The sequence below is a fragment of the Eretmochelys imbricata genome, chromosome 9 (genome assembly GCF_965152235.1).
Source record: "Eretmochelys imbricata isolate rEreImb1 chromosome 9, rEreImb1.hap1, whole genome shotgun sequence".
Classification (NCBI taxonomy): Eukaryota; Metazoa; Chordata; order Testudines; family Cheloniidae; genus Eretmochelys; species Eretmochelys imbricata.
In genome coordinates, this window is record NC_135580.1 from 49,964,461 (window position 1) to 49,980,134 (window position 15,674).

The 15,674-nt window shown below is 42.6% G+C and overlaps 1 protein-coding gene across 1 annotated transcript in view; it reads right to left on the minus strand.

Moving 5' to 3' along the window:
• TRA2B (transformer 2 beta homolog) overlaps positions 1-8,798 on the minus strand; it is a 31,855-nt gene extending 23,057 nt beyond the window's left edge. The window contains exon 1 of the mRNA XM_077826963.1: positions 8,649-8,798. Coding sequence (XP_077683089.1) covers positions 8,649-8,684 — 36 coding nt within the window. The 5' untranslated portion in view covers positions 8,685-8,798. The remainder of the gene's footprint in view (positions 1-8,648) is intronic.
• Between the last annotated feature and the right edge of the window lie 6,876 nt (positions 8,799-15,674).

A 15,674-nucleotide genomic window follows, 5' to 3' on the forward strand; every position in this document is an offset into this window, starting at 1 on the left:
GTGCTTTCAGATTCCAGATTACTTCTTATCTTAACTTCATTTTTATTCCTTTTCTTCATTCTTCCGTTTCAAATTCTGACTTCTTTCATCTTCCCCACTTCACACAAATTGCTCAATATTCTATAAGTGGGACTTCTGGTCTGATAATTAGCATGCATTCACTTTCTTTTTTTTTTTCAAATTTCAGCTTCACTTATTCCTGAGCTTCAAATAATTCTCATTTATAAAACTTGTCAAATGACGACTTCCGCATTTTCCTTCTTCAACATTAACCTTAATAGAAAAAGAACAGGATGAAGAATATTTTAAAACTCCAGGATAAAATCTAGTGCCAAAACTGAAACTAGAAAAAAATGCTATGGTTTTTGGACTTTTTTATTATATATGCAGTTCAAGACTTGGACCTACCAATTTTTCTATTACTTTTTACATGGATGTCAAATCAGTCTAGTATTGGGTAATTGTGCATTCTCTATTTATGCCTAATTTAAAATTAAGTGTGCAATGGATTGAAGATTTACCGGTCATTTTGAAATGAAAAATTTCAACGGCTACTATATTTCACACTTCTTTAGCCACATATTTAAATCTTAATCAACAAGAAAATGTTTAAGTGTCAAAAGGTCACCACTGCACTTGAATTTAGTTAAACTGAGCAAACCGATAATCTTTTTTAATTCAAAAGTACAATTCAGTTGTATATTAAATGACTTAACCTTACAACGTTCCTTTATGTCACTAATACACATTATAACAATTTTGAAAGTGTGATTTTAAAAGCTAGGTATGTGCATGTTTAGTTTGCCTGCAAACTCACAGAACATGCAGGTTTTGTATTTCCATATGCAACCATGGTAATTCTGCACACAAACTGAAGATGCAATTGTGCATATCAACATTAATTCTGGTTCTCAAAATCTAATGTACTATTTATACCATTGTTTACTACTTGTATTTTTCTTGATATGGATAATGAATATACCCTAGTTACTTACATTTTATGATTTAAAAGTTTCTAGCCAGTGCCACGTTCAACTTTCATACACAATCACAAGGCTGCAACATTTGGGTTGCAAACACTGGAGAAGCATGTTAGTTTTGAAATATTGGTTGGGGAAGTTTTTTGTTTTAAAGCTCATGGAAACTTGTCTATAAATAGCAAGCTTTTTCCAAATTAGATTTCTTTAAATTAACATTTTTGGGCCAAAAATTACACTCTTCTTTTGTCAATTCTAATGATTTTCTCTCTTCTTTTTAACTTCATATTCCCAGTGTTTGGAAATTCATACACAAAGGTTTTTTCGTACTGGATAGTCATTAGCTGAAGTTTAATTTTAGTTGAAACCACCACTTCCACACAACCAAAAGAAAAGCTTGTTCTGCTGTGAGTTTCATTGTTTATGTTGACTACCATTAATGTTTAAAATATCATGAAGTGTTAAGTGAGAATTTATTTCGAAATAGCAGCAATGGCAGTTAGAAGTCAGATATTCCTCTTATATTTGAGAAAAAGTAATCAACTATACTACCCAGCTATGAAGAAATAAAAAGCAGACCTTAAGTTTTCTACACTAAGCAGTATTTACTATGAGTAGTCTTTTACAGTTTCATGCAATGAGAGGTAATATGATTTTTCTAATTAGTGTGAACATTATTTAATCTGGACTCAACTACTACATTTAAAGAAAAATTCTTAATCCACCCCAGAACTCTGCCTCATTTTAAGTTTCTATGAACCAATTCGATTTAAAAAAATTTGGAACTTAGTTGTCACTTCAAACACAATTTCCTTTTACAAAGTACTTTATGCACAACAGTCATAAAACCAGTAAAGGCCAAAATGTCTTGTAGATTAGGCTTCCTAAACCTAACTCAATTTACTCAGTGTTTTCCAAATATACTCCTTTTAGGCCCGGCAGAGAAACATACTGAGCATTAAAAATTCCCATTGCTTCTATAATCCTAGTTTTAAAACCACTAGACTTGGGAAGAATTTGAGCATTTGCTTCATTTAGTGACATTTGTCCAAAAGCCTTAATCCACTTGTTAACACAGAACATTGTCCTATGTGTAGTTCATACACACTTTGCTATATTCTTCATAAACTAAGCTCTCATTTTTAAAGAAATTTCTAGTTCTTTGTGGGTCTCAAACTTGCAGACAAAGAGCAATACTATTGTATGAACGCCCAACACCCATTTTAAATGGCATAATTTCTAAGATTACATTTTATCCAAGAAACTCATGTGTTCAAAAGATGGGTCACTTTACCTATATTACCACTGCAACAATATCTGAGGTGGAACATGTTAAACCATTTAACATGCCAGACAATTACAAAGGTTGGCAACACACTGTTCCATACAAATGCAGAGGTAACCATAACTAAGTGGAATTCCCTTCCAAAAAAAAAAAAAAATTGCAGGAGAAGGAAACCTAAAAAGAGGAAAAAGATATTGCTTAATATCTACATCCTAAATAAAGCAATTGGCTTCTCTCTCATTCAGCTCTCTCTCTCCTGTAATTCTTTCAACAGACGTCATGATTCTATGCCCAACCCCTAGTTTCAGTCTAACTTTCTATACGATCTCCCCAGGTTCCTTTCTGGGAGTCTTTGAAGAACCTATTCCCTCCTCATCTCTAAAGAGGGCACACATCACTGCAATAATCCTTAGAAGACTGAGGAAAGCTGGACATGACTCCAGTAGAGCATGTCAACACTACCCCTCCACTTGGCAAGAAAGGAAGCACTCCCTTCACAGAATATATTGCCTCAAATACTAGAAGCCCATGGAGCAGAGAACCTGATTTGTTTCCCCACTACATCTTCATCAGTCTCCTCTCATCTTGGTGCAAGTTTCTCCCACAGTTGATTCTTACATTTTTCAGCTTCTAGTTTGCTTGGTTTTGCTCTTCCCAGTCTGAGTTTTCCTCTCTTCCTACTTGTATTGCTTTATGCTCCTCTCTGTATTAAGATTTCTCTTGGAAGCTTGCTATGCACAGGAGCAGCAAAGGCAAGGCAAGTTTCTGCTTGTGCTATGGCTGTGGGGAAGGGTGGCAGAAGAGAAGTTGGTTCTCCCTCCCCAACTCTATGCAAGAGTGTGAATCGGTCAAGGATTGTATTAGTTTCATACCACTGCATATCCCATTTATGGAAATAGCAAACGTTTCTAATTGGAAATTTGTTTATCCAATGTTTTATATCTAAATAGTTTTCTAAACCTGAATTTCAGAATTGCAGAGAGGGCTTTTTTTAGGATTGTAACTCCCCCATCCTTTCCCTGTATCTGCTACTATATTCATTCACATTTTTCCTTCATTCATTCAACTTTGGATTTTGAGAGTCCATGGGAGCCAGCAGATCCAGGGTCGTAGTTCCTGTAGCAGTCATGCCACATATTTTTGGCATACACATGACAAAACATTCACTTAATGCACTTAAAAAGGAAATACAAGAGACCAGAAACTCAAATCTGCGCCTTCTGTGTTTTCATTATTATTCGTGGCATTCCATTAAATTATGCTACTATAATAGAACAATTAAGATACTACTAAAAATATGGAAAAGTTATAAAATCAGAATTATTTCTAAGAAGGTAGATTGTTTTCAAGAATGCTCCATGTGGTGAAAGCTGTAAGGCATAAGGCAAGCGCAAACAGCTAAAAGAAAACCTTGTATTTCTACAAACACTTTAAAATAACATCTCTCATTCATTTCTATAATAATTAAATGACAAGTAATAGGGCTTCAGTTATCTTAAAGGGATAATCAACTTGAATTTTAATTTAAAAATATAAGCAGTTTCAGATAATGCACTTAACCCTGATTTCCTGTTAATTTGTGAGTTTACAATCACATTTTTCGAAGTGTTTTTCCTATTCTTAGTTACTATGTAAAAGTTCCACTTAACAGGAGAAAAACTGAATCTTTCAGGTTTTGTATTAGTAGATAAATTCAGAGATGTGATATTTAAGTTGACTGTGTCCTAATGTTTAGAATGAGCCATGCTTAAGTATTTTCACCAAATGGAGTTGACTGTTCCTCTCATAGTTTGAATACTATTGAAAATTTCTTATAATAATTTCTTATTCACAACACTGGGACATGTTCTTTATTTATTAGTAAAAAATTTAAAGTTGATGTGTAAGCATTCTATAAACAAGGCACCAGCAGAATACGTTAAGTCACTCATATAAAGGACAGAGGACATTCAGTACAACTATAATTATCTTTCACTGGCCATGTCTTCACTGGAAAAAGGTGTGTTTTTCAAAGTTGGTAAAAAAGCAGCCAAACAACTTTTTCATTATGAAGACAAGGTGAGTAAATCCTCTTCTGAAAGAGGTTCAGTACCTTCAGCTCTTATTTGGTCATTCAAAGGAACAGGATCAGTATTCGCAGGTCTCAAACATTACCAAATAAAAGTACACAGACCAAGGTAACTATCCATTTTCCAGAAAGACTGTTAACTCCGAAACGTATACTTCAGAGTGACCAGAAAACCACTGAACCAACATGTGGCATAAAAGCTCTTGAAATAAGAGTAGGAACAGTTGTCAGTGTTCATTGTGAAAAATGTTGCCATTTATTTCAAATCCTGGATTTTGCACAATTTACATCATCTCACTTCATCTTGGGCAGGTCGTCAGTGAATACATTTCAGGGGCGTTATCATACTGGGAGACAAGCACATTACATCTCACTCAATTACTGGGCCCCCAGCTTTACTACCCAACTTCTAGCTTGAAGCAGCTAAAAGCCACTTCTCTCTAACCTTGCAAAAAAAAGTACTTAAAAATACTAGAAAAATGTCACAAAAGCCAGTGTTGTTGTTATGTCAGTCCCAGGATATTGGAGAGACACACAAGGTGGGTGAGGTAATGTCTTTTATTGGACCACCTTCCGTTGGAGAGAGAGACAAGCTTTCAGGTAAAAAGCAGCTCTGTAAGGTTGAAGAGCTCTGTGTAAGCTCAAAAGCTTGTCTCTCTCACCAACCGAAGACAGCCATATAAAAAAATATTACCTCACCAGTGTCTCACATAAGACAGTCTTAAAACAGCAAATCTTATAATCTAGTCTAAAATAGCAGATTTGTGGTAGCTAGTTGGCTGTGTTCTCCATTTTTATTTTTTAAAATGTGTGAAATGTATGAATTTTCCCCAAAAAAACCCCAAGTCAGTAATATTACTCCTGTGTGGCTGTGTTTTATAATTAAATGCTAGTGAGACATACCTGATTTTAGGTCTTGTTCGTGTCTATGTTGATAGGGGGTTGCTTACATATGCAATTTTCTGAAGCCCCAAGGTCAGGATGATGTATAGTTTAAATTTCACACACTTTCTATAATTTATAGTTTCTATAAAACTATAGGTTTTAATATAGCTTCCATAAACACTAATCAGAGACGCAAAGTGGTTATGTTGGCAAATTACTCAAACCCTGCCAGTATTTTCTTAATCAAGTAAGGCTTCTGCCAGTACACTCTCATATAGCTACCACAGTTCGGCAGCCCACTATGAACAGGGATTAAATGGTATAAACAGAAAGTATGTTCTTTTCTTTGCAGAAAAGTTCAAGATGTAGAGATTATGAAAAGATTGGAAAAACACTAGCCTAAAATCTGATAATGTCTAGCATCTTGAATGTACCCTGAAGTTTAAAAAGGAATTCTGCCCCTAATTGTTGAACATTTAGGGTTACTACACTGCAATGTAAGCCTGTGTTAGAGCCTGGTATCAAGGCTAATGCCCTTGTGTCTCCACTGCAACTGTGTTAACCCAGGACCAGGACCCTGCAGGTCCAAGCCCTATTGTTCAGAAGTGTAGCTGCAGCCCTCCTTGACACATATCCCAAGAATCAGCTGGAAGTAGCCCACATTTCCATGCAAAAACTTCCTGAGCCCTCTTACCGCCAACAATCTGCAATCCACTCTATTGAAAAGGGAAGCTACCCCCAGCCCCCCTTTTGCAAATCAGAGCACCTCAGGTCAGTGTTAACCCATTTGGTTCAGATCACCATTCTGCAAATAAACTACCAAAATCTCCTGGGTTTGCAGCAGAAAGTGAGCAGATCGAGCCTTCTGCTTCCTGGTAATGTGCTGAGGGGGCTGGGCAGTAAACATGTCCTACCACAGTCCTACAGCTAGATTGGCCACATTTTCGGGAGGGGGAGGGGGAGCGCTAGGGACTCTGGGATATGGTTACTTTGACTTAGGTCTGCACACTGCAGCGTGGATGCCTGAGCCCTAGGTTTAAGCATGGGTTAGAAAAGTCTGAAAGTAGGGTTTAAATACAATGTAGACGCTCAAGCCCAGCGTTCCTTACCACTGGTCAACTGATTTGAGTCCCACTAACCCTAGGTTTATACTGCAGTGTAGCTATACTCTTAGGGTCAGTACTACTGTCCAATAGTAGTAAATCTGAGCCACCGGAAATTCTACACATGCTACTGGAAAGATGAGTACATGGATAAAATTTAAGATTTCATACTAACACCCTACATATTCGTTTCTATGGAAAGCTTACGTTTTACTCTGATTTTTTTTTAAAGGAAATAAAAACCTCTATGACAGATTTAAAAACTCAATTACCAAACAATGTGTAGAAATATAAACAGCTACATAGGCCTCAGGCATAACGGGAAGTCAGAAAATTTCATTTAAAAAATATGTATTTTTGCAATGTTTCAATTTAAACTAATTACTCCATTTGGATTACACTGACAAGCTTCCCCCTCCATCCCCACCCCCGACCACCAAATATCTAAATAATTCACCTCTCTTTTTCGGCTTAACTTCCATTTGTTATATTTGACCCAGCTAAATATAACATTTTTGCAGTAAATGCTGCTTGTTTCAGAAGTTGCCGTTTACTGTACCGTAACTGCAATACTACTACTTGGCTTTCATAGAAAATTTTGTGCCCCTTGTGAACACGAAGGATAATACTGTCCCAATAATCACTGTTTGCAAAACCAAAACTTCAGGACTTGTAATTTCAAGTCAGTTGATACTGTCTAGATATACCAGTCACTTTGAAACATGATTCAGGAGGCCAAAATATCTGCGCAGAATAGAATTGTGGCTATTTTAAGAGGCAAATTTATGTTTTTAGACATAATTAAAGGGCCAAAGTTCAATGTATAAAAGATTAACTTACACAAGCAACTGCAACTTTTGACTATTAAACATTCAGAAGTGCATTACTACCTGCATAGTGAAATCACGAACAGAATTATCACAGAAAGCAAGTAACAGATGTGTTGCAGTGTGGACAGGCAGAACCACTGAAAACTATCTTACTGCCACTCCAAAGATTTTCCCCTCTATTCTGATCTACCTGTGATCAAAGGGCTAACTGTATACTGCAAAAGTCTACAGTGTTCTTATCTGAGCAATTATGCTATTCCAGTTTTTGGGGAAAAAACACATTCTAAGACACTGCCATCCTTGACAAGCCCAGTAAACTGCTATGAAAAGTTACACAGTGTTTACAAGCAGCGTAAGGTTTGACAGAGTGCTCCCCTCATAGTTGTAAACACAGCAAGAACTCAGGTTCAGCTCCATTCTCCCATCCCATTGACTCAGGCCCCAGCAAACGCAACGGATGTCTATGCCAATACTAATGGTAAAGCAAGCTGGCCCTCCCCATAAGCTAGCCCTCAAGCTCTATAAGCATTTTAGGCACCATCAATAGCTTCTGGTTATTGATAGTTTGTCAAAAGCCGTCACACCCAACCATTAATAGCAAGATAACAGGGACAGTACAGGCAGCGCCAGTGCCTCCAGTGGTGAGTACAGGAACTAGAGCGTGGAGGCTTGAGTTCCAATCCCGTTTCCACGGTGCCTGGAGTGGGACTGCACCCACGTTACTTAACGTCGTCTAAATACCCCATCCCAGAAACCCAGAAACACCACTGAGGAAGAGAGGACAGGCTATAGCCACGCTGCTCTGCGGCAGCGACTGCCAGCAGACGGGTGGCTACGCCCCTGGGAGCGCCGGGAGAGGTGCTGGGCCGGAGGAATCACATGCCCTAGCCAAGCTCCTTGCTTCGCCCACGATTGGCTCAGCAGCTTCAGGGCGAAGCCCGCTGAAGCTCCCTGGTGCTACTAACTGCGGGAGGGGGGAGGGCTGTGCGCCTCTGGCGTGGAGCCCGCGCAAGGCACGTCCTGCCGGGTAGAAGCTCGGGTCGCGCCCGCCAGCACGCCCAGGCCGTGACCGTACTTCCAGGGCTGCCACCCCCGAGAAAGGGGCTCGCCTGCCAGGACCCCGACTGCGGGCCGCCTGGGCATAGAAGCGCCCGGCCTCTCGGCCATTTTGTCCCTTTGGCGGGTCACCAGCCCAAGATGGCGCCGGGAGGACTCACCATGGAGCACGCAGTCGAGCAGCTAGAGTGTCCCCGCCTCCCCCATTAGCGGCTCGGCGGCCATTTTCCCGCGCCAACCCCAGCCAGCCCTAACGGACGGGCCTCCCAGCGCGTTCCCCGCGGAGGCTAGGCCGCGCTCCGCGCCGCCCCCTGCCTGCGAGCTACAGGCCTGCCCCTGCCTCGCGGGGCCGTGGAGCGGCGCCCCAGGCCAGCCCCAGACGGGCCAGGCCGCGCTGCCGCTTTGGAGGCCCGGCCGGCTGTGCACTCAGGCTCCATGTATTACCCGCTCGCCGTAGTTCTGCTCCCCGCTGTCGCTCATTGTCCCTCGAAGGCTGCCAGCAACCGTCGCACCAACCTCCACCACCGTCCGGCGCCAGCGCTCTCTACCACGGAACGGAAGTGACGTCTGTCCCTCCCTGGCCAGGCCCCGCCCGCTCCGTGAGGCAGTCGTGAGTGACGCACCCGGTGACTGGATGAGCCTAGCCCCGCCCCCCACTTGCCCCTCCCCCCTGACTGAGCTGTGAGCCTAGCCTCATCCACCGTCCCCCATTCCCCCATACTGGGTCTATTGGGGGGAGGGGCTGTGTGTATTGGGAGGGATATTTGGGGTGTGTGGGAAGGGTGTATGTTTACTGGAAGAGGTATTTGGGGGGTGCTCGGGTGTGTGTGTACTGGGAGGGGTATTTGGGGGGGTGGGAGATATGTGTGCATTGGGAGAGATTTTGGGGGGGGTGCTGTGTGTGTACTGGAAGGAGTATTCGGGATGTGTGGAGGGGTGTATAGATACTGGAAGGGGTATTTGGGGGATACTAGGGATGTGCGTGTAATGGGATGGGGTATATGTGGGTTCTGGCAGGGATACCTGCAATCTCAATCTCAAGGAGGGGGAACTGTTGTGCTCCCTCTCAGGGTGGTAGGCCGGCTGGCGCAGGCCCCGGTCGCAGTGTCAATCAGCACCTCCCTATGGGCCTTTCCCATACTGAGAGCAGGGAGCTGGGGCCTGGCCACGCTGTGACTGATCCTGACTGGGTTCTGTGGTCATGCAGTGGGGTAGGCAGCCTGGCCGAAAGGCGCTGGCAGACTGGGTGGGATCCGGCAGTTGCAGATGCAGGGGGGACCAATGAAAGTGCAGAGATGCAGGTCCGTAACCAGGGCAGGGTGAGTGGGGCAGCTGCCCAGGGCACAAAGCCACGGGGGCAAAAAAATGATGGGGGCCCAACAGCTGGGTGCGCTGGTAGGCTTGCTCTTCCTGGGCGCTGAAGAGCCTAGTTACGGCTCTGCGGGACGACTTTTTCTGATCTGTAATGAGCAAGAAAAAATCACGGACATTTTTCCACATTTCAGAAATTTGCCCAGATGGAGATCGGAGGACCAGAAAAAAGGTCATGCCCAGGAAAACCCAGGTATGGTAACTCTAAACCCCTCCCACATCTCTTCCACAGGCTGAGGGGTCAATCTAACCCCACCCCCCACCTACCGCTCTCCCATGCTTTTCTCTCTCACCAACATAAGCTGGTCCAATAAAAGATATTGCCTTACCAACCTTGTCTCTCTAATACCATGGGACTGACATGATTATAACACTGCAAACAACATATAGATATGAACATGGAGCCTTTTTCTTCACATGAATTTTATACCAGTGTAAACTCATGCACTTTGATGTTGTTACTCATAATTCACATCAGAGTACACATTCCAACCTGTCTGCCCATAGCAAGAGCTTAATGAAGCATATAGCATGAGTTGATGTTCTGATGCCATAATTACAAATTCTCAGTGTACCTGACAATTTACAAAGGATGCAGTTTAAAAGACTCACCAGTAAGATATTGCCTGTACTAGTCATATTCTCATGCCACATACAGAGAATACCTGCTCTAACCAGGCAGGAAAGGGATAATAAGCCATAAATTTTTCAGGGATCAAAGTAGTGGTTACTGAGGCCAGATTTACACTACAACGTTTTGTCAATATAGCTATTTTGGTCAGGGGTGTGAAATAAACACACTCTCTAGCTGATAAAGGTGTACCCTCAGAGCCCTCTAATGTAGGTGCAACTTATAGCAGCAAAAGGCATTTTTCTATTGGCGTGGTAACACCACCTCCTCAAATGATACTAGTGATGTTGACAAAAAAGTGCTGCATCATTAATTTTGTTTCCAACATCTTGATTTTATGCTACCTGAATGCTCATATTTTCCCTCTTTTTACTCTCATCTTTCCATATTAGTTTTGTCAGGGAGGGGGTTAAACTTATAGTAAAAGGGTTGGGTAAAAAAAGGGAAGATATGAGCACTCAGCATAAAATTGAGATGTTGAGAACAAAATAATTAAGGAACCAAAGGACACGAAGAGAAGAAATTCTTGTATTGCCCGTACACTAGTGCCAGGAGCCTGGGTAACAAACAGGAGGAACTAGAATTGCTCTTTTTTTGAATATCAATTGAAATGTTGGAATCAATGTTGGAATAAATGGTTATAACCTATTTAGGAAGGACTGAGTGGGCAAAAAGGGATGGGGAGTGGCACTCTATGTCAAAAATGGCATTATCTGTTTCCGAGTCACTGAGAACTTCGAAGAGAATGATCTTGAATGTATATGGATCAAAGTCCCAACAGATAAAGCACAAGAAGGGGTATTAGTTGGTGTCTGCTACACACAACCAAATCATGCTAGGGAACAGGATGAGCAGCTCCTGACGCACCTATCTACAGTGTGAAGGAAAAAATGCTTTGTAATCATGGGGGACTTCAATCTGAGTGACATATGCTGGAAGTTTCAGGCTACCAGTACTAAAACATCCTTGGAATGTCTAAACATTATACATGACAATTTTATAACTCAAATAATATTGCAAACACTATGGGGAAATTCTATATTTGCCCTTGTTCTAACAGATACAAAGGAACTAATCACAGAACTAAAAATTAATGATAGCATAGGTACAAGTGATCATGACTTGATCACATTTATAATGAGTATATAGAATAAAATCCAGACCAGTAATATATATACTGGGTGCTTTAAGGGGGCTAATTTAATAGAATCATAAAAATGTAGGCCTGGAAGAGACCTTAATAGGCCATCTGGTCCAGTGCCTGGCATTGAGGCAGGACTAAGTATTATCTAGACCATTTCACAAAGCTGAAAACAATTATGGACCAAATCAGCTGGAGGAAGAATTTAATCAGAAAAATGTAAATGATAATTGGGAATCATTTAAAAGAACACCTTATTAGATGCCCAATAAACCACAATCTCATGATTGAGGAAGAAGGCTATGCTGGTTAAAAAATGACCTGGATTAGAGAGGAAGTGAAGGCAACTGTATATATAATACAAACACACACACACACACACATGGAATGAATGGAATAAAGGGGAAATTGATAGTAATGAGTATAAATCAGAAATTAGGAATTGTAGACTATAGATAAGGGAAGCCAAGGGACACAAGAAGAACTCTATGTCCAGCACAGTTAACAACACTTAGAGTTTTTAAATCCTGACAATGGTATTGGTCCTTTACTAGATGGAAGTGGTAGAACTATCAATAATAATGCAGAAAAGACAGAATCTTTCTTTTCTGTATTTGTGGAAAAAACAGCTGATGCAATCTCATCACATGGTGGGATGGAGAAAGTTGCATGATGGGAACTTGACCCCTTGCTAGCCCCCCCTCGCATGACTCGTGTGTGTTGGTGACACAGAGGCCCATTTGTGGTTCACTACTCTGTATCAGCAGCTCTTATCAGGCGTGACACACTCACTACACTTCACACATTGGTGTCATGATAGTTATTTATTAACTCACTGATCATTGATGCCACTGTGAAATGTTTGTAACAACTCAGTAGGTGAAATTATGGTACTCTCTAATATTATGTCCTGGAGACTGTAACAGACAAAGGTGACAAAACAAGTTTCTTCTAGATAAAGGGAAAGAAAATATAGTGGCAGACGCCCTGTACAGGAAATAAGGCTCTGACCAGCTGTCTCTGGGTCTGCCAGGGGTTACCGTCCTGCAGCTTTGTAAGGGGGAGATGCAATGCAAAGAACATCCCAATGCCAGAGGGCAACGGGCTCATTAATGTCATAATCTGGACCTAAAAGATGAGGGAGGTCAATGGCTGAGCACTTTGAAATGTTACCAGCCTTCATTCCTCTGGCCAGGCTGACTCACGGGACCAGGAGGTTGGCATAGAACTTCAGATTGCCCCTGTAGGACTCCGACACAAACAAATGAACCCTGGATACCCAGAGGGCCGTGCCTTTCACTCATCAGTCATCCAGGATCAGAGGACACAAGTGGTAATTGTGATAATATCGGTATGAGTCCCATGTGAGCCTCAGATTCTCTCTGAACTTTGTACTGCTATGCGCTGAGGGTAAAGAGAAGGGACGAGGCATTTAACTCACTGTACCAGCCTGGCTGAAGACCCGAGTCATTCACAAACCAAAGAGAGGCCACACATGTGAGCTGCGGATCCCCCACCTCTCTGCATGGAAGCTGAACAACGGCCCTGAACTGGAGAACAAGGGGGAAAAAGGCCAGGGGGCAGAGACGGTGCAGCCAAAGCTGTAGGGAAGTCTCCAAATATCCAAAGGGTCCTGCTTTAGCTGCTTCTGCCAGTGAAGTCTCTGGCTCACTTTTGACTGCTGTTTTTTCACATGGTGGAGGAGGGAAGATGCTACCTGAGTCCTAGTGCCCCCACAGTGGGTGGAAATGGGGGGGTGTCTCCCCTGCACAGTTCTGGGTCCAGGGAGGTCCTGTGGGAGCCCAGCTGAACCCCATTTTGCTCCCTCAGTCAGAGGATGGAGACAGGGCTTGGCCAGTCAGAGATGCACAAATATAGCAGCAGGCTGCGCTGGCTGAGGAGGAGGATCCACCTGTCCACAAGGCTGGGATGCTCCTGGCCACTACCCCCAAAAGGAGGAGACATAGGGTGCTGATGGTCAGGGACTCCCTTCTGAAGGGGATGGAAGCCTTCATCTGCCAACCTGACATGATGTCCTGAGATGTTTGCTACTTGTCTGGACACGACAGAAAGGTTGCCGAGGCGCCTCCATCATTCTACCTCATGCTTCCCATCCATTTAGGCACCAATGATATGGCCAGGTCTGAGCCTGAGCTGATCCGCATTGACTGCAGGGCTCTGGGAGCGAGGGTGAAGGTTGTGTTCTCGTCCATCCTCCTGGTTGAGGGTAAGAGCTCAAGCAGGGACACACACACATCATGGATATGAATGCATGGCTGGGCAGATGATGTCGAAGGAGGTCTTTAGCTTCCTCGATCATGGGATGCTGTTCCAGGAAGAAGGTCTGCTGGGAAGAGATGGGATCCACCTGACCAAGAAGGGGAAGAGCATCCTCATGCACCGACTGGCCCCTAGCAAGGAGGTCTTTAAACTAGGTTCAAAGTGAGCAGGAGACAAAACCCCTGTCAAGGCTGATTCCCCACTCTGGCACTTCAAGTGCAGAAGGTGAGGGCCCGCAAAGATTCTAAAAATTAATACTGGCCACTCCAGGCTTGTATCAGAGTAACAGCCATGTTAGTCTGTATTCGCAAAAAGAGAAGGAGTACTTGTGGCACCTTAGAGACTAACCAATTTATTTGAGCATAAGCTTTCGTGAGCTACAGCTCACTTCATCGGATGCATCTTATGCTTATGCTCAAATAAATTGGTTAGTCTCTAAGGTGCCACAAGTACTCCTTTTCTGTTTTCCAGGCTTGTATTAATCTCCCAAGGTTACAGCTTCTCTCTGACCTTGGATGCTGCCACCACCCAAGTGCAGACCCCCTTTGACAACCCATGAAGGCGCAATTGAGAATTTCTTCCTGTGGGGTACCCTCAAGCCCTTTCACCCCCCCTTTGGGGAAGGCTGAGAAAGAAAAAAAAAAAATCAGCTGTTGCCACCAGCTAATTAACATGTGCACAAACCTCTAAAGACACAAAAATCCAATTCAGTTCTTTAAAAAGGTAAATTTTATTAATGAAAAAAATAGAAAATATACCTGGGAACTGAGGCATTTGCTAGATTAAAAAAAACCCAAAACAACTACGAGGATTAAGCATCAAGAATAGCTTTCTTGAGGTCCAGTTTAAAGGTTACAAGCAAAACAAAAAGCCTGGAATTAGCACAGAGGAATCTACAAGCCATAAGGAAATAAAAGGAATAAACCTAATCACATCTTCCTAGACATTTCCTGATCTACTTACATATCTGGGGTTTTAAATGAGTCTTTCTAGGTATGATACTGATGATTTTTTTCATACCTGGCCAAAGCTCTTACAGCATAGCTCTGTTCTGTCCGCCTCTCCCTGGAGAACAACAACAGTCAGACAAAAGGGGAGTATTGTTTCCATTTTAAAAAGTTTTAGCCTTCCCATTGGCTTTTGGCCAGGTGCCCACTCCCTTCCTTTTACCTATGCATGGCAGTGAGACTTCTTAACACTTTACAGGTAGAGCGATTAGAGAACAGCAACTAAGAGGGATTTTATAGCTACTGGCTGGCTGGGTGTCCATAAAAGGGAGCTACCCCCAACTCCCCTTCATTTATCACACACCCTCCAAATTACAGACGGTGCTGGCCAGCCTGGTTCAAGTCGGGTCCACACTGGCTGGGATTTCTTCCTGGAGGTTTAGGAAACAGAGTTAATTAGATACATGCACCTCTAATTTTGCTAATAATGACATGAAGAACTAAACAGTATTTTCCACATGTTAAAGACTACAAGGACCTAGAATATAGGGACATTTTTACCTGGCTGATTCTGGGAAACCTTCCTAGGAGAGTGCATCAGCCACTTTGTTAGAGGCTCCTGAGATGTGTTGTATCACAAAATCAAAGTCTTTAAGAGCTAAACTCCACCGAAGAAGTTTTTTGTTAGCCTTTTTGACGGTGTCAAGCTACTTCAGTGCAGCATGGTCAGAAACGCCATCCCCAAATATATGGGTGTAGCTTCTCCAGAGCATACACAATGGCGTAGCATTCTTTTTCTGAGACTGACCAGTGGCTTTCCCTCTCCGAAAGTTTTTTTTGCTGAGGAACACGACAGGATGGAATTGTTGATCTGGTCCTTCCTGCATTAAAACTGCTCCTATACCACGCTCAGACGCATCTGTGGTTACGACGAAAGGTTGGTCAAAGTGCGGGGCCCTTAGTACAGGCTCAGACGTAAGGGCCTCCTTAAGCTGGCTAAAGGCTTTTTGACACTTCTCAGACCACTGAACTGCATTTGTCTGTTTTTTCCTGGTTAGGTCAGTCAGTGGGGTGGCAATTTGGCTGTAGTGTGGTACAAA